The sequence below is a fragment of the Haliotis rubra genome, unplaced genomic scaffold (genome assembly GCF_003918875.1).
Source record: "Haliotis rubra isolate DU_JTF1 unplaced genomic scaffold, ASM391887v1 Scf97, whole genome shotgun sequence".
Lineage (NCBI taxonomy): Eukaryota > Metazoa > Mollusca > Gastropoda > Lepetellida > Haliotidae > Haliotis > Haliotis rubra.
The window spans coordinates 1,617,349-1,640,842 of record NW_025767712.1 but is presented as its reverse complement, the minus strand read 5'-3'; the positions used below and the strand labels follow the sequence as shown (position 1 = coordinate 1,640,842).

Genomic DNA, 23,494 nt, shown 5'->3' with positions numbered 1-23,494 from the left:
AGAAATAGAAGGCATGTTTGGGAAGGGCATGACAAGGCACATGATTGTTGTCTTCACATGTAGGGATCAGATTGCCCCGAAAACTGAACCTGAGTTACCTTTCGAAAACCCCTGAGTGCCTCAAGCAGTTAATCGAAAGCACAGGCGGCCATTATCTCACCTTCAACAACAGAGGAAAACATGAGGAGAAAGAAAGGGATGTCAAGGCTCTTTTTTCTCGCATTGATAAGATGATGGCCACAAACAAAACCCCTTTCTCTTCCACAATGTATCAGCAGGGAGAGGGACTGATGAAGGAAACAATCAATAGGAGATGGAGGGAAGAATATGAGAACATATATGAGGATGTAGTACAAGAACAGCTAAAAGAGGATGTGGAAGAAAAGATGAAAAGGGAAAAAGAATTCTTGCAGAATCTTCAGAAGGCAGCGCCCCAAGATGTAGAGGCTATGAAGAAAGAAAGGGAGGCAATCAGACAGAAAAGCCACCAAACTGACGCAGCTACAGAGAATACTTTGACTGATATGTTGGAGAAGGAGGCGAAAATATTGGTTAAAACAGAAGAAACAAAACAGCAAATTCAAAATGCTAAGGGGGCAGAACGAATGAGGATGCATATCGAATTGGCCCGTGATGAGGAGAACATCAAGAAAATTATAGCAGAGAGAGAGAAAGCTGAAGACAGGGTGAAAAAGGAACGGCTGATATACTCAAAAGCATTAGTAGCACAGATGATTCGGGAGCAGGAACGAGAGAAAATTCAAAATGGCGACATCTCCACTCTTCATACATTAACGGCTGCAATTAAGATCATACCACACTTTCTGAATCTGTTCCGGGAAAGTTGACATTTGATGTTGTAAAACATCCATTTGGGATAATATTAGGTCTTTGCCACCAAGCAGCCATTTTTTAAGATAACTTTGTGAATTTGTTATCTTACTGAAATCTTAAAGGTTGAGATAGAAAATTATTTTATTTGTAATGCATAAGTTTGTAATTATACTTTTACTTTCATTGCACTGAAAACATAAGCGATGAAAAAATCTCAATAAAACGTAATAATCTTTCATGAGAAAAGGAGTCCATATGACTAAACATCATCTGTGTATGAATCTTTATCAAGCTGTGATCATACCATGTGTTCGCAAAAAGGTGAGCATGTCTTGGTTCATCGGTAGCACCTCCCAGAATTTACACATGCAAAAAAGCAAGTCAATTCACAACAAAAAACAAAATATATAAATACCCAAAATAATAACCTCCATAACCCCGTCAAAATAGGAACTGCGTCAGATTTCACTTTGGTAATTGATTAATCAAATCTGGAAATGTCCTCCACATGCCAATGTAAACAGAGATGTGTAATCTAGACATGAAAGGCTGGAACTGCTGGAATATTGCTCCATATAGAAGGAAAGCTGGCAATTGGAAACCTGAAGTAATCTCTCAATATTTTTTTGTCGCTTTCAATAATTTGTCCACCGATCTAAATATGAAACTGTGAGGTGGTTACATTGGTTTCTTTTAATTCTTCCTCGGGTTAGTATATCAGTTATGTAATCAATGAGAAAATCAGACATCATCCCTGAATTTGCATGCATTTTGGTATATCCTATGCACAACTCCTGGAAGAACTACAGCAGTAAAAATATAATTGTGTTGATTTAAAAAAAGCAAATTCAACATTCATTTCATAAAGTGATGTGTGCACAGTTTTGATCAAAGTACTGTTACTTCCTAATTGATATCCTAACTGCTTTAGATATACCGCATATTACTGTAGATAAGCTGCTTTCATAGATAAGGCGAGGTTCGAACTTGACCCTTAAAATCAAAATGTCAAAATGGTGTGTTCCGTAGATATGCCGAAAGATAAACCTTCACTTGTCTTTTCGACGGGATCAGTCATCGGAAATAGAGTGTCAACAAATCCATATTGAATTACGCCAGTTAATCCAGTTGTTACACTATCACATAATATTCAGTTTATATCTATTCTTATATGACAAATACCCTAGACACCTTTCTTACGTTCATGTTGATGTTACTTAACCATTTTCATCTCTCAGTTATTACCAACTGTACACAGGATTTCTCTTGTGTTTGAGCTAAACCAAGAACCAGTCACATCAAGACATTATTGCTGCAAATTGTTCTTGGGAATGTATCATAATAGAAGAGAGATACTACACTGGACATTAAAGAATGCTCCAGCTAGAGACCACCAACTGTCTCCACAGGCAGACTGTAAACTGTGTGCGAAATGGTCCAATCACTTTATATAATCCATATGGCTCAGTACAGAAACTGAATGAATGTGTCTGTGAATAAATATCCTAGTCTCTGCCTGTGTCTTTTTACTTTTGTCTTCTAAAGTATGATTTCATAGGTACATGTATTGTCTGTTTATCTGGCAAGGCACTACCCTGGGTGCCTGGTCAGTTCCTGTAACAGGGACTCAGTAATAAAGAATATTGATTTTAAAAATCCCAACTTGATACAGTCCTTTGAATGAGTTTGAATTTCTCCAAAAACAGGAAAAAGCTTAGTGACAAAGTCATATTTATTAAAACATTTTTCCATATTTTAAATAAATAGAAAGTATAACAATTATTGTAAACATCACAGATATCACAAACATATGTTAGGATACATGGGTAAATAAACACTTTTCTGGCCTAGTCATTAACAGAGTAAACAGGATTCATCAGCACATGGCCAGATTTCAAAGTTCATAAATAATTAATACCACTGCAGTTTTATGGCAGAACATTGACTTAAATATCACAACTTTCATAGATATTTAAGTCTTAGGAATGAGTTGACTGTGAGTGAAAATACAGTTGCAAACTATACACATTTTTACACACAGCAGTAAACAAGTAAACGTTCTGCTGTTTTAGTTTTGTTGTGCTTCTTCCAATGGACTTCTTTGCATGAAAAATGATGTGGATAAATTCTTGTGTGACTGTTGATGACCAAATCTTGAATCTGAAACAGAAATTACCAAATCATGTGAAATGACAGATACTAGGATACACATGAATACTGTCAGAGACCTGTGCTTTCTATTTAAAACCACACTCAGCAATATTCCATCAGTAAGATGAGGTCTGTAAATAACTGAGTCAGTCAAGTGATTTATACAATGGGCAATCAATGGTCCAGTAGGGTATGTGGGGATGCAATCAACCAACAACCAGCATGGGATGCTAGGTAGTCCAACCATGAATCCCACAGGTTTCGCAACTAACAAAGTGGTGCTCAGGACATGTTCTACCCTCCATACAGAATCAACACTATGAATACTGTTCATTCACTGTTTACAGAACTCAAATCTTAAAGAGAGCCCTCATTGCCAAAGGATAATATGGACAAATCTCATGAAACCAGAATCTACGTATGCACATTACATTGATCAAAGGAAATCTATGAATCTATTGACAAGTAGAGCCTTCTCGTGATGAAAAGAACTGGCCCTCCAAATACAAATATTTTTTACAGTACAACGGTAAAAAAAGACTATCAATTGACACACCAGGCGACTGACTGACCATAAATAAACAGGGGTCCTATGCTATATCTGCTTGCCACAGGCAAGGATAGGAGATAACTGGACCCTGGCAAACCTTGGGAAGACCGAAGGAGAGAATGTTTAATGTTATATTCTACTTCAGAATCCTGACTGATTTTGCTTGATGTTCTCAAGCAGGTTTATGGAAGGCAAATCTTGACATAGTTTGCAAGATGATGAATCCTTGATCCTTGAATTTGCAGTCCTAATAATCACACAGACATATGATTCACATACACAAGCAGTTCAAAAGTAAATAAATTTTGTAGTTACCTCGCAGGTTTGCCTAGGTGGATGCTTGTTGCTCTGCACATGTGAAGATAAAGAAATCATCAGATCAGTGGCTAACACCAATAGCATGATAAATGAGTAACAACAAAGTACAATGTACTAAAAACATTTACATACATAAATAACATCTAGATCAGTGTGAACTTCATTTACCTTCAGATTTAGTCTCTTCCTTCTGCTCAGTTTTGGTTTCATCATCTTTCTTTGCATCTTCCTCCTTTGTATCTTCCTCCTGTTTAGCCTCTTCCTCCTTCTTCTCTGACTCCTCTGCAGCCTTTGAAGCATCTTCTCCCTTCTGCTCTTCCTCTGCCTTGTCCTCTGCTTTGTTTTCTCCATCTTTGACATCCCCTTCTTTAGCATCTTCTCCTTTGCTGTCATCAGTTTTGTCCTCTTCCTTGGCTTCTGAGGCAGGACGTTCTTCAGACTTCTGCTCTGTGACACCTGTAACACATAAATATGTTTATATTTTACACAAAGCTACCCCAATCCATATCTAGTCTGTATGCAAGGACCAAGTTCTTATATGGAAGTGCTACAGAACATAAATTTCCTCGGGACAGACAATCTGTAATTCTGTCTGAATTTCAATTACCGGTAGCTAGGTTATTCTCTACTTTTGTCTACTGTGTTGTTTTTTCTGAGGCGTGTAAATCATCTTCCAGAATGCCATATGGTGAGAAACATCTCCCAGCTCTCTGAACCAACCTTCTTGATCTGTTTTGGACTGAGATTCAGTTGTTTCCTGATTTGCCTGAGCCTCCTCCCCACTCTCCCCCTTAGCCTGAGCCTCTCCCTCATCTTTGGGCTGCTCACTCTCGGTCTGTTCTGACTGAGCCTGAGCCTCCTCCCCCTCAGGTTTGGCAGCCTCCTCCCCCTCAGGCTTGGCAGCCTCCTCCCCCTCAGGCTTTGCAGCCTCCTCCCCTTCAGGCTTGGGAGGTTCATCCTCCTCCTCCTTCTTGACCCCATCCTCCCCTTGTGCAGTGCCACCTAGTGTCAGGTGAGGAAACAAAAGTGCAGTGTGTGAAAAACAAATACATAAGTGAATAATGTGAACATGTGTACCATGAACAAAGTTGAGGAAGAAGTACATGCAGTATCATCAGGTACTTATAATAGGCATCAGGTTATAGACAGTGAAATGGAAGCATGCTTCAAGTATATTTTCGACTGGAATAACTCTGGAATAATACAGATTTTCATGCAAGTATGACATGCAAGATTAAAACATATTTATGGAATTTTGTACAAATGTACATTGGCTTAGCCTGTGTGCCAATTCACAATTGATTAAAATGTAACGTCCTTCAACATAATCTTAGAAAAGCTTAGTTTTTGAGAAGAATTCTTGCCCAGTATACACAGTACCTGATGTCCAAACATCAATCTTAACTGCTTCAACTTTAGCACATGTACACAGATATTACAAGTGACTGACATGGAAACATAAACAACACAATTTCACATCAAACATCTTCCCCATATTAGGAGACTGACTGAGTTTAATTTTATGCCACTTTTAGCAATATTCCAGCAATATCACAGCGGGGGACACCAGAAATGGGCTTCACACATTGAGCCCATGTGGGGAATCGAACCCGTGTTTTCGGCGTGACGAGCCAATGCTTTAACCACTAGGCTACCCCACCGCCCCCATATTAGGAAAGGGGAACAGGCATCATCAACATAGAAATACACCAGTGCTGTGAGTAAACTGTGCAACAATGTTAGTGAATGTTGTATTGCTGAATCATCGTTAATCATCACTATTCCAGTTATCTTAGAATGAACTATAAACACTTCTAACTAAGTGTTAACCAGACAAGTAGCATATTCAACAATCCATGGTGGTGAGGTACACCAAGATCTGACACTGTACAGACACCCAACACTTCGCAGTTGGCTCTTATGACATAGATGGATACAGAGGCATCTATTCTGTGCAAAACTTGAGAGTTGGAAGAACATGTTACAAAGACAAACACCTGTTATCCTTCAAACAGTTAGTTTCTATAGTCCGTTTGGCTCAAAAGCGGACCGATGAATTGCAATCTAACTCGAAAACTAATAAACATAAAATACTCAATAAAACACTGATCATAATCAAAACATCATACCCACTCTGTGAGGTTTTTGCAGAATTTTTGTCCTAAAAATTAAAAAGTTGTTTAACAATCTATCATTAAACTATTGACACAGTTCACAATTTGTTACGAGGGAGGAGCGCAGAGAAAGGGACAGCCAGGTGTTCGAGAACGGATGGAGACGGCACAGCACAGGTTAATGAATAAATAACTTTGTCTGTGAACGTGCTTCTCGAACACCTGGCTGTCCCTTTCTCTGTGCTCCTCCCTCATAACAAACAGCGAACTGTGTCAATATTTTAATGATAGTTTGTTAAACAACTTTATTATTTTTAGGACAAAAATTCTGCAAAAACCTCACAGAGTGGGTATGATGTTTTGATTATGATCAGCATTTCATTGAGTATGTTATGTTTATTAGTTTTTGAGTTAGATTGCAATTCATCGGTCCGCTTTTGAGCCACTTTTGAGCTTTTGACAGTACCACAAGGTGAAAGAAACAGGGAGGGCATTTACTATTGATAATTTGGTTTGCAGATCTGCTGACCATAAACATCAGGAATATTTTACATTAATTACGTAAGAGCCTGAAAGTCACACATAAATTACAAAAATATGCATCCCAAATGTAGAATTCATGATGTTGACATAAAGAAAGTACCGGGGGTATATACATTTTTAAACATTCCTGAATAATAGAGAATTTTAACTTATTTCCCCTCCAGTGTACCAAGCCATCTTTTTTTCTCTAAAAATATTTAAAGGGTCAAGTTTTAGTTTCCCCAACACATCTCCCGAAGTAGTAAACCGACAAATATCAAAAGGCAACTGACTTATTAATGGGAATTCTAAGATCTATTATTACCAATACTCCAGGATGATATACTATATTTCAATTCTGTTATGATAAATACAGGGAAATCACTCACTACAAGAACGCCATTTTATGAAGGGACATCACCATTTCCTGCACTTATAATAAGTAACTTTGCATTGACTGATTTTTGGTCATGAATGTAATTTGCTTTGTTTTAGTTTCATATTAATGGATTTATAGTCGAAATGAACCTTGTGCAAATTGGTCTTGGCTATTTCCAGACAAAAATGAAAACTGAGGAGGTTGGACTACTAGCTGAGATTCCGTAATGATTAGATAGACTTGGACACTTTGAGATTATACAGAAACTGATCTTATTGAAGGATTATAGATCATTTTGATGATCCTTCATATACAAATGTCCACATAATCTATCTTATAGGTCTCAATGGGAAATTAGTTTTAGAAATTTGGGATTCATCAAATGTAGTTCGGTACCTCTCAAATGATGTGACATGCTTCATTGGGAAATGAACTACAGCTGATTTGGTAGCGTTCACCCAGGTGAGGTCATCTGCTACTGTCAATATAATGTGTGTTTAGGATGACACTAAAAGCTGCATTGTCCCACCTTGGTCTCTGTGATATGAAGGTTTACTCTAAGATATATATATGTTCAACCTATGCTCTCAATGGACAAGATTCTTTTTATACCTTCTGCGTTGTCTTCGCTAGTCTCTTGTTTAGTCTCTCCAGACTCTTCCTCTGTAAAACAGCCATTAAAACTACATTCTGCTCCAGTCAGCTATATTACTATATTTACCATTTCATCATTTACAAAAACATTAGTTTATTTCTGCCAGTTTGACTTGCTCAGGTCAAGGCCAACTTCTCATTTCTTGACAATGTGGTTACAAAGGACAAACAAACAATGAGAACAATTATTGAAGTGAAAACATGCCAGAATGACATTACACAGTGACATTAAAGTGTTCTGAATCAGATTAAAGTTAATTGTTAAAAAGCTGGGCATGTGGAGGTTTAGGTTCAAACTTGGTGAGGAAAAACATGCAAGCAAGGATGCAGGGAGGTCTAAACAGGCCATTTTTCTACACCAAATCCCACTTAAGCAGGTGTTTCAGTATGGTTGGGATTGGGTCTATCAGCAATATTCTATCTATAAACCCATTGTAACTGGACCAGGCAAACCAATGATTGACAGCATGAGCAGTCCTCCCTGGTGTTTGTATACGATGACACAAACATCCAGAGTACTATTCATACAGATCTTCAAGCAGAAAGGAATTGAAGCAGAGTTAAAGATTTTAGTGGGTACTAGGGAACATTTCCTTCAGGAATGTCTACAAGGTCAGTAGTATTGATGCTATGTACAGTTAACTAAGGTTTTAAGTAAACTTTAAGTATCACTCAGGTCTGTATATAATATGTAAAGCACTTCTTGTAGCAGGAGGGACGTATAATACTAGTGGCATGCTCAATCATGACACATATAAGCAGTTATGCAAATGAGACATTAAAGCATATATATATTAGAAATGCAAAGTTGTCCAATATGGCGAACATTTTATGGGATATGCATGCTGCTGGATATATTTAGGTGAAAAAGGAAAAGGGATATATGTAACTAAAGTGGGAAAGAAATGAAGTTGAATCATTGCAGAAAGCTGACACCTGATTGGCTCTAGAAGCCACAAATCTTTCATGAACACTGGACGGTCAAAGTTTGCTTAGGGTCCACCTAGCATGACCTCCTATGAAGGTGTCTCCAGATCTTCATGCATATTCATAAGACATCTGATTTTAAGGAGACAGAGAGTATAAAGGGTCATGATAATGTGAATGTGGCAGTGGTAGGTGTCTAGTTACAGTAGCACTATGGGCACAAGCAGGGTTATGTATGGGGTTTACAAGGGTCAGTAGTGCGGGTTATACTCTCTAACCTGTTCCCTCTTGTCGGAACTCAGGAGCAACATCATTGGCCTCAGCTTGTGTCTCTTCCACAGCTGACAGGGAAACATGGACATGTCAGTAGTCGAGAGAGCAGTTCAAAGTTTGATATTGGACTAATAATTATTTGAAATGTTTCCCCAAAACATTTTTGTGACATGTTGTAATGTTAAAAGAGGACTTCCCCAAAAAGTATTAATCAACATAAATCAAATGGAAACTGTGTTGAGGAAGTGTGTTGAAATTCTCTTTTGTCTCCTTGTACTCCCTATACTTGTGATGTTATTCATCTTCAAAGAAGACAAATAGAGCTGTTATTTAAGGATTTGAGCAATAAAGAACTCTAAAACTTTAAACTTTAAAACTATATTGTCAGACCTGTTCATGCCCTCAGATCCAAAATTTATGAACTGAGATTTTTTGCAAAGCACCAAACCTCTGAAGTGCTGTTTAAGTCTACATAGTGTTTGCGGAAACACATGAGTTTTGCATTCATAGGGCAATCTTATTAATGTTTTGGTAGTGAAACTATCTATCAATATTTTGTCTGAGGTTGACAATTTTGTGCAAATACCGTAAATGTATTTTTCATGTTAATGTTAGTGACATGTTCCAGGAAGTCATTTTTTACTTTGTGTTAGAACTACTTTAAACCTTTAGAGATTTATACAGTTACAGCAGTTGAAATGTTGATTTTCTGGATTAACAACATGTCTGTTTATACTTGTTACAGCACAGACATGAAAAAAGTGGTGATATACTTGGTAGTAGTAAAAGAATCAGTAATGAAATCAAAGAATGGAGTTATCATCTATAGGAAAAGATTATATATTAGTCACCACGTCTGTAGAATAATTAGAACATGTACATGTACTGAAAACATGTACTTAAAAGAGCCACATAAACATACATGTACTTAAAAGAGCCACATAAACATAAATGTCAAATGTTATTACATTAATAAGGGTACATAAATCACCAAAGCATCACACATACACAAGCTGGATTGAATATTTTAGGGCATCTGAGTTCCCACTGAATATCCAATCCCATCTGGCAATATATAATTTACTGGAGAGGTTAAAGAAAAACAACAAAACATACTGTGGTTGATAGAATGGGTAATGTGTTTGTAGAATCATGCAAAAACATTCCAAGATCTTTTTCTGTTTTTGTGTGAGGCACTAAACTGTTCTCTGAAAAGAAATGGTTAAGGCTTTTTCGGTTTACAAAGCACTTACCAGGCTCATCTTGGTCTTTTGTGGGTTCACTCTCTGCAATATCAATTAATTGATACTTAATCATCAGTTAATTAGACAAATCTCTGTAAACAGTGCAGTGTTTTACCCTGGCAATAATTGTAGCTTGAGTCAAGTAAACAAAACTTCAACCTTTCCATGTTAGCAAATTAACTCATGTATGACTGAGGTAATATACATCTACTGTACAAGAAAAGATTAGAAAATTCATCAGTTGTAAAATGAAGTTGAAGCTAACATTGCATCAGATTCGATGGCTTAAAACAGTGCTACAACTACAATATCTACAAGATGAGGTGGACATTGTGTGTGATATGATGCTTGAGAGTATCGTTATAAAGGAAGATAAATTTTAACATTACTCTAGAGAAATAGAGTTAATTGACAGATTGATATCTGTTATTATGAACATTATATGAACAAGCAATGAACATGCAATATACATGTACATTCAGTACATGTTTGTCATGTTTATTCAAGTGCAGATGCAATATACATGAAGGAGACAACAATATTCTCCAGACTGGAGCTTGACATGAGCAGGTTGTGCAGCAGTCTACAAAGCTGGACAAGTGTACCATATGGTACCAAGAGGAAAATATAATAGAATGGTGCCAGCCCTCTATATTTTCATCAAAAATGGGCTTACAAAAAGGAGTGAATCATGACATATTAAAGGAAGCAGAACAAAAATAATTTACATGCAGGAACATTTATGTCTGTAAAACTTGACAGAAAAACACATCCAATAGTTATCATGTGCTACACACATGTGTAGGGTGTCATTCCTGATTTTGACACATTCAAGGATATTAGTCTCTGTGGACCATTACTCCCGTCAACCTTACTGATTCTGCTTAACATACAGTTGTCATTTAGTTGATTTCATTAATAAATATCGTGTTTATGACCATGCAGTGTGGCATCTAAATCATGCAGAATCTCTGTATGCCTTTGGCATGCTGGAAACTGGAAGTCAGAGTTGCAAACTATGGAACAGGTACCCTCAAACCCCAACTATTGATGATCAACCTTGTTTAGGCTTTCCTACGTCAACAACAAGAGTACAGGACTGATTGATCCGAAACCAGGCTCTATGAAATCGAGCCCAAATAGTGAATCAAATGCTGTGAACTTTCTTCAGGCTATTGGAGTATGTGTTAGAGATGAGATGCTAAGAAATAGAAATTGAAATGTTGTTCATCTCCATGCTCAATGGCTGTGTGTTGTGCTGTTAACAAATCGACATATTGTTAAGACATTAATGGTGTACATGATGTCAAAACTGATAACAATCACTGGGGACATGTCATGTTTTCAAATGAATCATGATTCACTTTGGATTTCTGGAATATGAGTGGTCATGTCTGTTGAAAATGACCATCAAGTCAATGACAACTTGAGGCTTCACGACAGATTTGGTGGTGGATTGTTTAAGGTGCGGAACAGCACTGCTATGGCAACTACACCACACTGCACATTGTGCAAGAAAAGGTCAGTGGGCAGTAGGGGCCAACACAACTGACACCCTTTTTTGTCTCATTTGCAAAGCATGTCAGATGACATTTGGTCTTTCAGCACAACACACATGCACTAGCATCCTTAGAACTCTGTGTCCAGCAATGAGACCAGACCTTTCCCTCATGGAACAAGTCTTGGACACTATTGGGTGATGTGTGTGTCAGTGTCATAGGCCACTGATCACATTGGTTGAAGTTAGCACCGCGATGCACGAGGAGTGGAATACACTTCCAGAAATGACTATTGGGAGAATCGTGTACACATTGTGTGAATGAATGTTTGATAAATCATGGTAGTAAAATGTATCACTGATCCAAAATCTGATGTCAGTCACTGGATTGTCTGGTCCAGATTTGATGATTTACGGACTGCCGAATATTGCTGAATGTGGAGTTAAACAACAAACTCCATGTTATGACACACAATGACCCACAATCAAACAAGTCGCTTAGCCTGACCACATGGTCACCTCTCATCACCAGCATAGGATACAGAATGCCTATTCTAACCTGAAATCCTATGGTTTATTTTAATTATCAGTAGAAGAAGGATGTTTAGCAACAACTAACAGAAAGATTACTTCATTCTCAAACACCAAGGAGATAGTAATATGTATGGTGTACTTAATAACAGAAGTGTGTCAAGAGAGCAGGCAAATGTTTGTCTTCCAATGTGTAGTAAGCATGGTATGGTTACTTTCGTCAAATCAAACAAACAAGCACACAAACTGACATGCACAATAAAATGGTTGCAGAGGATTGTTTTGATTGTATGTCACAATACATGTACCAGTTTTATATTTCACAATTTTATATTGTTGACTATGACATGAAACAACATGCATTCATACTCTCCCTGTGTCTACACATGCTTTTGGTTATATATTATAACACAGTATCATAAATAAAGGGAAAACACAACATTTGACATAATCCATGCAAAATATGGAGGAAAATATTAATGACTTAATCATAGCATCTTCAACTGAAGTTTGGTAAATGGGTACTTGGCAAAATGAGATGATAGAGTAAATAAATACTAGTAAGCTCAATACTAGATCCTAATAGACAGCTTGATAGTATACTTCAAAGGGTGCAGAGAAGGCAGTTTAGCTGGTTCACTGAGGTATCAACATCACAGCCTTGGAGTATGCCCCTATTATAATCATTACCATGGTATGCTTTAGAGTTGTCACAGTATGCTTCCTCATGTCTTATCTTTGTGTAAAATGTTCCATATGTTCAGGATTTCATCATGGCAGGTCAATAAACTGGTCCAAAGTGCAGTCAAATTAGCATTTTGTTTATGGCAGGCATTAATTTAACATTGAACTTAATATTTGTCTGGGCTGATTAATGCAAATCATAGCAATTACTACGTTTTGAAAATCGATACATGGATAGAATGTTTTATGTATTTGTCAGGAGAAAGATTGGAATCACTGCTGCATCAGATAACTGTGACAACCCCAGTTTCTTTTCCACTTTAAGGCCAATATTAGTGAAATTTCCCTATTCTTTCATTTCAGCTACAACATTCACAACTTTCAAAAATACCTGATCCTTGAGGATTGATACATACTTTAAAGAACTTTACATAATAAAGATATGTGCATTGGTGAAAGCAAAACAGCTGCCTTGTGGTACTGGGTTTTCAAGAAAAGGAGGGACATAATTAAACTACAAGACCACAGACTTACGTAATGTTTGTGAGTCTTCATCTGAAAGAGTAGTAGACAAGACAGATATGATTAGTAGTTGTAAAACTACTGGTGTTATAGACACCATTGTCACAATACTGACTTCATGTGAGCAAAATGAAGAAAAAGGAAGGTCTTAATCATCAAATACAAAATTTCAAAGAAAGAAAATACTAATAATAATAAGTGCATTTATAATGTGCTAAGCTCCATTCACTAGTGAATGCTCATAGCATGAACAAAAGTTCACTGGTATTTACAAAGTTTGTAATTAGGGGTAAGATAAGGCTTTGTTGTAACATTTGTTAAACGGGTAGGTCTTTAAAGTCCCTTTGAAAGTGCAGGCAGTTCATTCCACAATGTTGCTGCATGGAAGGAAAAGGACGGACTGAGTTTGGTTTTATGCCGCTTTTAGCAATATTCCAGCAACATCACGGCGGGGGACACCAGAAATGGGCTTCACACATTGTACCCATGTGGGGATTCGAACCCGGGTCTTCGGCGTGACGAGCCAACACTTTAACCACTAGGCTACCCCACCGCCCGGAAGGAAAAGGAACTCATGAGGGGATAGATGTATAGACTAATCTTTTCAGGTCAGTGTTCCACAAAGCGAACTTAGTGCCATGACTATAATTAGCTTATAAAGAATGGGAGATAATCATAGCGCTATTTAGGTTGCTTTGTGGAACAGTTTCTAGATAATGGTTGCATGACTAGAATCCTGGAAGTTGCTGGGTATGTAATAATGAACCATACAACTTTATGGATACCTTTGCTCTGTGCAATAAACACAAAGTTGTCCTCCATAAAGTCATATGGTTTGTTAGATGGTGGTTGTCAATCTTTCGACTCTAGTCTTGTAACACAATTTAACAATTTTATTCTTTCTGTAGATATCTACAGCTATTCAGAACTCACTGGGCCTACTAAATATTAGTTGTAATAGTTTTAGCTCCATAAACTCTTTGTGGTATGAACAATAAATTACATCACAAGTACCATACTGTTAATGAAAGCGATGAGTAATTTCAAAAAGATATTATTTAGAATCAGTAAAAGCAAGCCTGTTAAATCATATTTTCTTTGAACACCATTCCCAGATAGCAAAGGTGTGTTGGGCCAATGTTGGTATATTGTTGGTTGGTTGGCCAACAGTTTGACAACATTGGCCCAACGTTATCTTAATGACTTAAAAGTAACGGTGGCTTTTGACACGTTGGTCCAACAGTGGGCCAACATTTGAAAAACTCTGCCTATTTTCCCTGATCTTACATCTATTTCACAAAGTTGGGCCACCGTTGGCCCAACATTGTGAATAATAGAGTGAGCACACGGCCATTTTTAGCCATGTTTTCTTATTAAGATTTTGATGAAAGTTGAAATAATTACACAGACAAAAAGAAAGAATCCATTTCCCTGTCTTTCAACTATGATGCAGTGAATTTTACAGCGTTGTTTTCTCCAAATTGAATACCAAACTTGTCATCATTGATAGCTTTACCTGATATTCAAAGAGCAGACGACACTACATTTCTGGAGGCCTTCAACTGGTAAATATGCATTGTTATTTCTGTGATACTGAATTGCGAATATATTGTGAAATAATTAATTTAAATCATCATTTAGGCTAAAGAAACTGACACATACCGTATTGAAAGGTAATTGATTGAGTAGATAAAAGATTTAATTGACTCTTTTCTTTAGGTAGCCTGCTTTAACCACTTTGATAATCTCATTTCATTTTAAATTATTTAAATTTATTGTGTTTACTTTATTAACATTATGTGTTTGTCAGTTACACTCCTATTTCCATATACAACTCTCTCTATTATTCATGTTTACAACCAATAATTGCTAGACATCATCATATCAGATATATGTGTCACAGTTATAGTAGTTACACGTCATATCCAAATAACACATTGTTTGATGGGTAGTCTAGAAGTTGGTGAGTCAAAAATGAAACATACAACTCTATGGATGACAACTTCTTCTTTATTGTATAGAGCGACGTTTCGATGTAGATTCTTACACTGTTATCAAGCTAAAAGTGACTACAACCAAATGATGAAAAGTATATATACATGTACATAGTATGTTTTGTCAAATAAACATAATTGGGAGCGGCCAGTTGGGGACTAAGAACAACAAATGGATCTAGTGATGAAACCAATTAACAAGGAAGGAGGGGAGGGTGGGGTGTTAGGTTGTAACAACCTGATAGGGTGATTTGATCGAGTCTATAGTTTGATAAGTTCTTCATTAACCAATGGTATGTAGTGGGGTGGTGGGGTAGCCCAGTGGTTAAAGCGTTGGCTCGTCACGCCGGAGACCCGGGTTCGAATCACCACATGGGTACAATGTGTGAGCCCATTTCTGGCGTCCCCTGCCGTGATGTTGCTGGAATATTGCTAAAAGCGCGTAAAGCCAAACTCAGTCAGTCAGTCAGTGGTGTGTAGTATGCTTGGTCTCTATTGATCAAAGGTTTGTGGCGGCTGATTTTGATGGCTTCCAAAAGTTTTCTTTTTCCGAAGTCCTGATTCTTGGTGAATAAGTTTTCGAATTTGTCAAACCAGCCCCCTAAAACTAAGTTTGGCGTCATCTCAACCCTGACCAAGCACGCTAAGAACATTCCTCCAGCAGCCATGACCTAGAACATGAGCAGAACCACCTACAACATGTCTTCAGGAGCCTCAACCAGTAACCCACCAACTCATAGTCTGTTTGATTTCATTTGAAACCAATGAATTACTCACTAACACAAAATCGAATAATTGCAACAAAACCAAATTTTGCAGTCACATGAAAACGACAGACCAATGAAGAACTAATCAAACTATAGACTCTATCAAAGCACCCAATCAGCTTGTTGTTACAACTGGATCCCCCCTTGTTTATTGGCTTCATGCCCATTCCATTTGGTGTTCTTAGTCCCCATCTGGCCTCTCCCAATAATGTACCAGTTGTTATTCAATTACATGTTGTTGTTAATATCAATCTGCTGATTGTCAAAACATACTACGCATATATATATACTTCTCATCATTTGGTTTTAGCTTGATAACAGTGTAAGAATCTACATCCGAACGTCACTCTGTGCAATAAACTAGAAGTTTTCAATCATTAAGTTGTATGTTTCAAATAAAACATAAGGTCAAATACTATGTCCTTTTACGATAGTTCTCGTCTAAAATTATGATATCTGACAGTTTCATGAAATGTTTGGGTTGTTTTTTTCAGGAGCAGTTCGAAAAACCTGTCAGCGGCGACAGCCAAAAGACCTAAGACAAGAATATTTTCAAGAAATACAATAATGTTCAAATAACAATGAAAAAAAGAATTAAATAGTTCACTTGATTAACTTCTTGTGTTGTTTATATATGTTTCTGATTGCAGAGGTCAGGAAAGAGCTAAATGTTGAAATACAGTTGTGCCAACATAAGGCCAACTAAATCACATTGTTGGGCCAAGTATGGGCCATGGTTTAGTACGAAGGTCAAGAAAGAGCCTAATGTTGTAACACGGTGGTGCCAACATAAGGCCAACAAAATCACTACGTTGGGCCAACTATGGGCCATGGTTTTGTGTGAATTTTCATTCGTTGGCCCAACAATGAGCCAACATGATGGGCCACTGTGGAGCCGATGAGCATATCCAAGTGGGCCCATCATCAGTTTGACAACCATGGGCCAACCAAACCGGTGATTATGGGCCAACTATGGGCCAACATATCATTGCTATCTGGGATTATTCGAAGGCCACTTATACAAAGCGATCAATTCTTGTAACCACCTACTTGTCTTAATATAGTCATAGATATTAGAGTTAAAATTGCTTTGTGTAACTAGTCCTGGCCATGCAGGAAACAAGTAGGATGGTTACAACATAGCCAGGATAGACAGCTAGAAGTTAGACTTGAGCTATCACAAGAGTGAACTGCAGCATGTCAATACTCCAATCTGGAACTACTACCTTCCAAATTACCATCAGGTTTGAACTCCAAATGCCCGAACACTTGCTCTATGGTACTTTTGGCGTGGTTGACATCAGAACTTCCATGGAGAGCATTAAGGAGGATATCCTTCCCATATATTGCTCGTAACCTGTGCAGAATTAAATTGTACATTGTAATATCTTTTTATCACAGGCTTTTGCAAGTTTTTTAAAGTATGGATACATTACATGAAACATACATGTTTGTTCACACAACACAAGCATAATCTTCTGTATATGCAAAAATTATATATATATTGTATTGCAAAATCTACCATTGTTGGTCAATCTGTGACAAATGCTAGGCTAAAGACAGAGAAGAAAAACTGCAAATCTTTCATTTTCTCTTCTGTTCACATCATGACATTATCAATTTAAAAATATGCCTAAAAGATAAAAAAACAGAAACTACCTTGCATACATAACTGATGAAAATGTAACAGTTAACTTATAGCTTAATTCAAATGCTTTACATGAAGATGAACAGGCATTTCACTGATGCTGGTAATGATACCCTCAAGAGAACATGATGGTGTACTCACGATTCTGGTGCTTCTGTTTGAGCCTGTTCTGGATTTGTTGGGCCGATGACTTCTCTCCACCCTGACACAGCATCTTCCCTTGATAGCACCATGAACATAGTGGGACCACTACAATGAAAAGTACATGTACAACACAAGTTACAACAGACATAACTAAACCAATACAAAAATAATTCTTAGTTCAAATCACTGGCCATTGCACTGATGGTACTTAATTACCACAGTGAGCTGAACAAGCACATTTTGATCAGATCACAGTATCAATATCTAATTCAGTATCCAGTACAGCATATCAATACATTGTAAGGGAAAACCCAATGTGATGCAAGTCGCTGATGGTAAAACAGCACAGACATGGTGGTTGATCAGGGAAAATCTGGTGAGGTGAGGTGAAATGGGGTTGAACGTCATACTTAAGAATATTTCACTCATATGACAACGTGCATGCGTGTGTACCGGGGTATGTGTGGCTGCGTGTACCAGCCCAAACTGAAGCTCAGGTTTTATAGTGCTATGCAGCAGTTAAGCATGAAAACCCCACTCAGACACATAAACTGACTCCTAGCCGACCAGTCCTTGTTGTACCCATTAATGCTGAGCGCCAGGCAGGGACCAACAAGTATCATATTTTAAGGTCTTTTGGTATGATGCGGCTGGGGATCGAACCTGCAACCTTCCGCTCTCCGCGCCGGCTCTAACCACTACACCATGGAGGCAGTCAGGAAAATCTGGGAAATCAAATCACAGCCCACAAGATCTGACCTGGACCAACAAAACACCAAGGTAGTCTATTTTGACTCAAATGCCCCTTAACACATCAAAAACTACACCAAGGTTTGTATCATAGGAAGTCCTTGTTAGGTGTGGTATTGTATTGTAACTCTCTCCACAAATCAAGGCTAGTAGATATTAAAGGTCACATGCAACGTAAAACACAACTTTGCAGATTCTGATACCTTTCGGTATGGAGTTACCAAAACAAATCATCAAAAATGCAAATTCAACTTATAAAGTTGAAAAATAACGCGATGAAAAAAAACGTCCGAAATCGGAGTTCAAACGATTCACTAATTTTCCCCCGACTTTTCAGGGGAAAACTGGTTTCAACAGCTGGGCTGCACTCATAGCACGTGCGCAGTGAAATAGGTTCGCGCAACTTGGAAGCCATTCTCTTCCCACAGAGGTTACTCCTGTCATATCTTCCTACGTAACCTCTGTTCTAATACGGCCCTTTCATGGTGTGAGCGTTCAAGACTCGTGATTGGAGGCAATCAGATTTAGTTGTGCAATAAGCGACGTTGTTTCAAAAGTGATCATTTGCAAGGCCTCGGTAATATCCGTATACTTCAAGAAAACTAAACCTCTTCCCCTGCACGATGCGTAAACGTTTCTTCTAGACAGAACTCAGTCATGTTATGGCGGATCAGTGGCGTCTCCATCGCCCTCGTTGACAACGGACAAGCTAGCCATTAAACGTCTTGTGTGTAACATCAACACAAGTCCCCGGCAGATGGGGGATATTTGTGGCCTCACATTTGCTTGTGTTGGTCAAGTTGAATCTAAGTCGATGTAACACGTGTTCTGATTGGATAGAAAGAAGGGAGATAATTCGTGTTGCGATCTTTTGCCGCTAGGGGATTTTACGAAAACCGGGAAATATGGCCGTATTAGAACAGAGGTTCGTAGGAAGATATGACAAGTAACCTCTGTGAGAAGAGAATGCTTGGAAGCGGGCTGTCCGGTGAATACTCGGTGAAGGCTATTTTCCTAATGTTTTGTTGATATCTCACAGGCGCAAGCTTTTTATTTGTTATGACAGTAAATAAACTGTTTATATAATTTCATTTGTCTATTTCACCACACGTTCTTCTTACCGAGTCACTTTCTCAGTTCGATACTTACAAGCAATGTCATTATTTAGCGTTGACAGAATTTCTAACTGTGATATAGATATGTCGTTGTCACAGACAAAACTCAATGTCTTGTTTTATTGACACCTGTGTGGCTGCCTGCCTGTCTGCTTATGACAATATTCAATACACAACTGCGATCACTGACCACATGCAATTTGAACTTAACACCAATCAGGCTATACACCATAAACAAAACGCATTGATTTATGGCCCGAGTTCGGTCTCTGTCACATTATGTAATTACACAGACAGGCAGGTGTGATACTTGAACACATGACATGTTATGATGTCTGTTGATTGCAAAATGTTATACACAAAAAATGAGCATGTATTTACAAAACCCAACATCTCTTTATATACACACACAATGAGCCGTGAGGGCATCTGCAAATGAACCAGCCGTTACACTTGAGTGCACACCCACCCGCTCTGACTGGGTTCGGTATCCTGGCTGCTTCGTTTCTTGGGAAGTATACCCAAGTACACAATATTGCACTTTTGATTTGCGATTGTACGCTTATAATTTTGTTTATATGTTTTTTCACAACCAGAAATGTATATTATATGTCATGAATAAGTGATAATTGTGTTGTAATTATGTTTGATTTTTTGGTTGCATGTGACCTTTAACGTATTTTCAGAAATTTGAATGAAGCATTTGTTCTCATTATTCAATGCCCCTTTTAGATTGAAAAGAGGAGATTATGTTAATATCCAAATATATACATAACTTTAGTCTCTAATTCCATAAAACCTCAAATGGTATGCCATTTTTTATTTCATATATGTCCAAGGCAAATGAATGGTACAAGACAAAACATCCCCCCATAGTTCTGATTGTCAATTCATTGCAAACTCTACATAATAGCAGTCTGTATTGTTTTTAATATTCAGCAGCATGATGTCAGTAATTGCCAATAGTCAGGTAATACATGTTTTATGCCAATAGTCAGGTAATACATGTTCTATGCCAATAGTCAGGTAATACAAGTTTTATGCCAATAGTCAGGTAATGCAGGTTTTATGCCAACAGTCAGGTAATACATGGTCTATGCCAACAGTCAGGTAATACATGTTCTATGCCAACAGTCAGGTAATACAAGTTTTATGCCAACAGTCAGGTAATACATGGTCTATGCCAACAGTCAGGTAATACAAGTTTTATGCCAACAGTCAGGTAATACATGTTCTATGCCAATAGTCAGGTAATACAAGTTTTATGCCAATAGTCAGGTAATGCAGGTTTTATGCCAACAGTCAGGTAATACAAGTTTTATGCCAATAGTCAGGTAATGCAGGTTTTATGCCAACAGTCAGGTAATACATGATTTATGCCAACAGTCAGGTAATACATGTTCTATGCCAATAGTCAGGTAATACATGTTCTATGCCAATAGTCAGGTAATACATGTTCTATGCCAATAGTCAGGTAATACAAGTTTTATGCCAACAGTCAGGTAATACATCGTCTATGTCAATAGTCAGGTTATACATGTTCTATGTCAATAGTCAGGCCAATACAGGTCATACATATGTTCTATGCCAATAGTCAATAGTCAGGTAATACATGTTCTATGCCAATAGTCAGGTAATACATGTTTTATGCCAATAGTCAGGTAATACATAGTTTTATGCCAACAGTCAGGTAATACATGTTCTATGCCAACAGTCAGGTAATACATGTTCTATGCCAACAGGTCAGGTAATACAGGTTTTATGCCAACAGTCAGGTAATACATGTTCTATGCCAACAGTCAGGTATACAGTTTTATACATGTTCTATGCCAATAGTCAGGTAATACAAGTTTTATGCCAATAGTCAGGTAATGCAGGTTTTATGCCAACAGTCAGGTAATACATGTTCTATGCCAACAGTCAGGTAATACATGTTCTATGCCAACAGTCAGGTAATACATGTTCTATGCCAATAGTCAGGAGTCAGGTAATACAAGTTTTATGCCCATGCAGGTTTTATGCCAACAGTCAGGTAATACATGGTCTATGCCAACAGTCAGGTAATACAAGTTTTATGCCAACAGTCAGGTAATACATGTTCTATGCCAATAGTCAGGTAATACAAGTTTTATGCCAATAGTCAGGTAATGCAGGTTTAATACAGTCAGGTAATACATGTTCTATGCCAACAGTCAGGTACAATGCCAACAGTCAGGTAATACATGTTCTATGCCAATAGTCAGGTAATACAAGTTTTATGCCAATAGTCAGGTAAATACAGGTTATACATGTTCTATGCCAATAGTCAGGTAATACAAGTTTTATGCCAACAGTCAGGTAATACATGGTCTATGTCAACAGTCAGGTAATACAAGTTTTATGCCAACAGTCAGGTAATACAGGTTTTATGCCAACAGTCAGGTAATACATGTTTTATGCCAACAGTCAGGTAATACATGTTCTATGCCAATAGTCAGGAAATACAAGTTTTATGCCAACAGTCAGGTAATACATGTTTTATGCCAATAGTCAGGTCATACATGTTCTATGCCAATAGTCAGGTAATACAAGTTTTATGTCAACAGTCAGGTAATACAAGTTTTATGCCAACAGTCAGGTAATACATGATTTATGCCAATAGTCAGGTAATACATGTTCTATGCCAATAGTCAGGTAATACATACATGTTCTATGCCAATAGTGGTCTATGCCAATAGTCAGGTTATACATGTTCTATGTCAATAGTCAGGTAATACATGTTCTATGCCAACAGTCAGGTAATACATAATCTATGCCAATAGTCAGGTAATACATGTTCTATGCCAATAGTCAGGTAATACATGTTCTATGCCAATAGTCAGGTAATACAAGTTTTATGCCAACAGTCAGGTAATACATGTTCTATGCCAACAGTCAGGTAATACATGTTCTATGCCAATAGTCAGGTAATACAAGTTTTATGCCAATAGTCAGGTAATACAAGTTTTTTGCCAATAGTCAGGTAATGCATGTTCTATGCCAATAGTCAAGTTATAGTCAGGTAATGCACGTTCTATGCCAATAGTCAGGTAATATATATATATAAACTCTGTCAAAAAAGAAACGCAACCCCTGTATTTTAGAGATTTTGATCTGAAGTTTTAGGACGACACAGCATTTTTATTATTTAAGACAGAAGTCTGAAATTTGGCAGAATAATAACCCAGATGGGCATGTTTAAAATTGTTATTTCAAAAGTCATCTCACAGACACCAGTTTGTCACCAGGGGGGCGTCTTTCTCAGTATCTCGTATGAGCACCACGAGCTGCAATCACTGCACGGCATCTCCTTGGACAAGAACGGATAAGACGCCGGATTCTTTCCTGGGGAATGGCTCCCTCCTCCTGCAGTGCAACGGCGAGCTGTTGCAGCGTCTGTGGCGGCGGCTGACGTTGACGATACGCGTCGATCCAGAGTATCCCACAGGTGTTCAATAGGGTTGAGGTCTGGTGATTTAGAGGGCCATGGCAAGACATTGACGTTGGAATTCTGCAGAAAGTTCATTGTTGCACGTGCAGTATGAGGCGGGTGTTGTCCCGTTGAAAAATCTGTGTCTGTTGGTCAATAATCGAGAAGGTGAAGCTTTAACACGCGTGGTTGGTGTAACGTTGGGCTGTCAGGTTCCCTGGAACGATCACCAAGTCTGATTTCTGGTTGTATGAGATGGTTCCCCAAACCATGACGCTTTCTTCGCTAAATCTGTCCACCTGTCGGACGCAGATGGGCGCAAAACGTTTATGACGTCTCCTATACAGACGCTGTCTTCGGTCGTGACGTTGCAAAAGAAAACGGGATTCATCAGAAAACCAGATGCGCCTCCAGCTTTGTAAAGTCC

At 38.0% G+C, this 23,494-nt stretch overlaps 1 protein-coding gene across 1 annotated transcript in view; it reads right to left on the bottom strand.

Annotated features, from left to right (window-relative positions):
• Nucleotides 1-2,548: 2,548 nt before the first annotated feature.
• The window catches only part of LOC124265251 (thioredoxin domain-containing protein 3 homolog), a 47,783-nt gene continuing 26,837 nt past the window's right edge, over nt 2,549-23,494 (bottom strand). The window contains 10 exon segments of the mRNA XM_046700038.1: nt 2,549-2,994; nt 3,851-3,883; nt 4,022-4,309; nt 4,574-4,855; nt 7,481-7,531; nt 8,728-8,790; nt 9,976-10,008; nt 13,214-13,234; nt 17,189-17,319; nt 17,752-17,859. Of these exon segments, the coding sequence (XP_046555994.1) occupies nt 3,864-3,883; nt 4,022-4,309; nt 4,574-4,855; nt 7,481-7,531; nt 8,728-8,790; nt 9,976-10,008; nt 13,214-13,234; nt 17,189-17,319; nt 17,752-17,859 (997 nt within the window). The 3' untranslated portion in view covers nt 2,549-2,994; nt 3,851-3,863.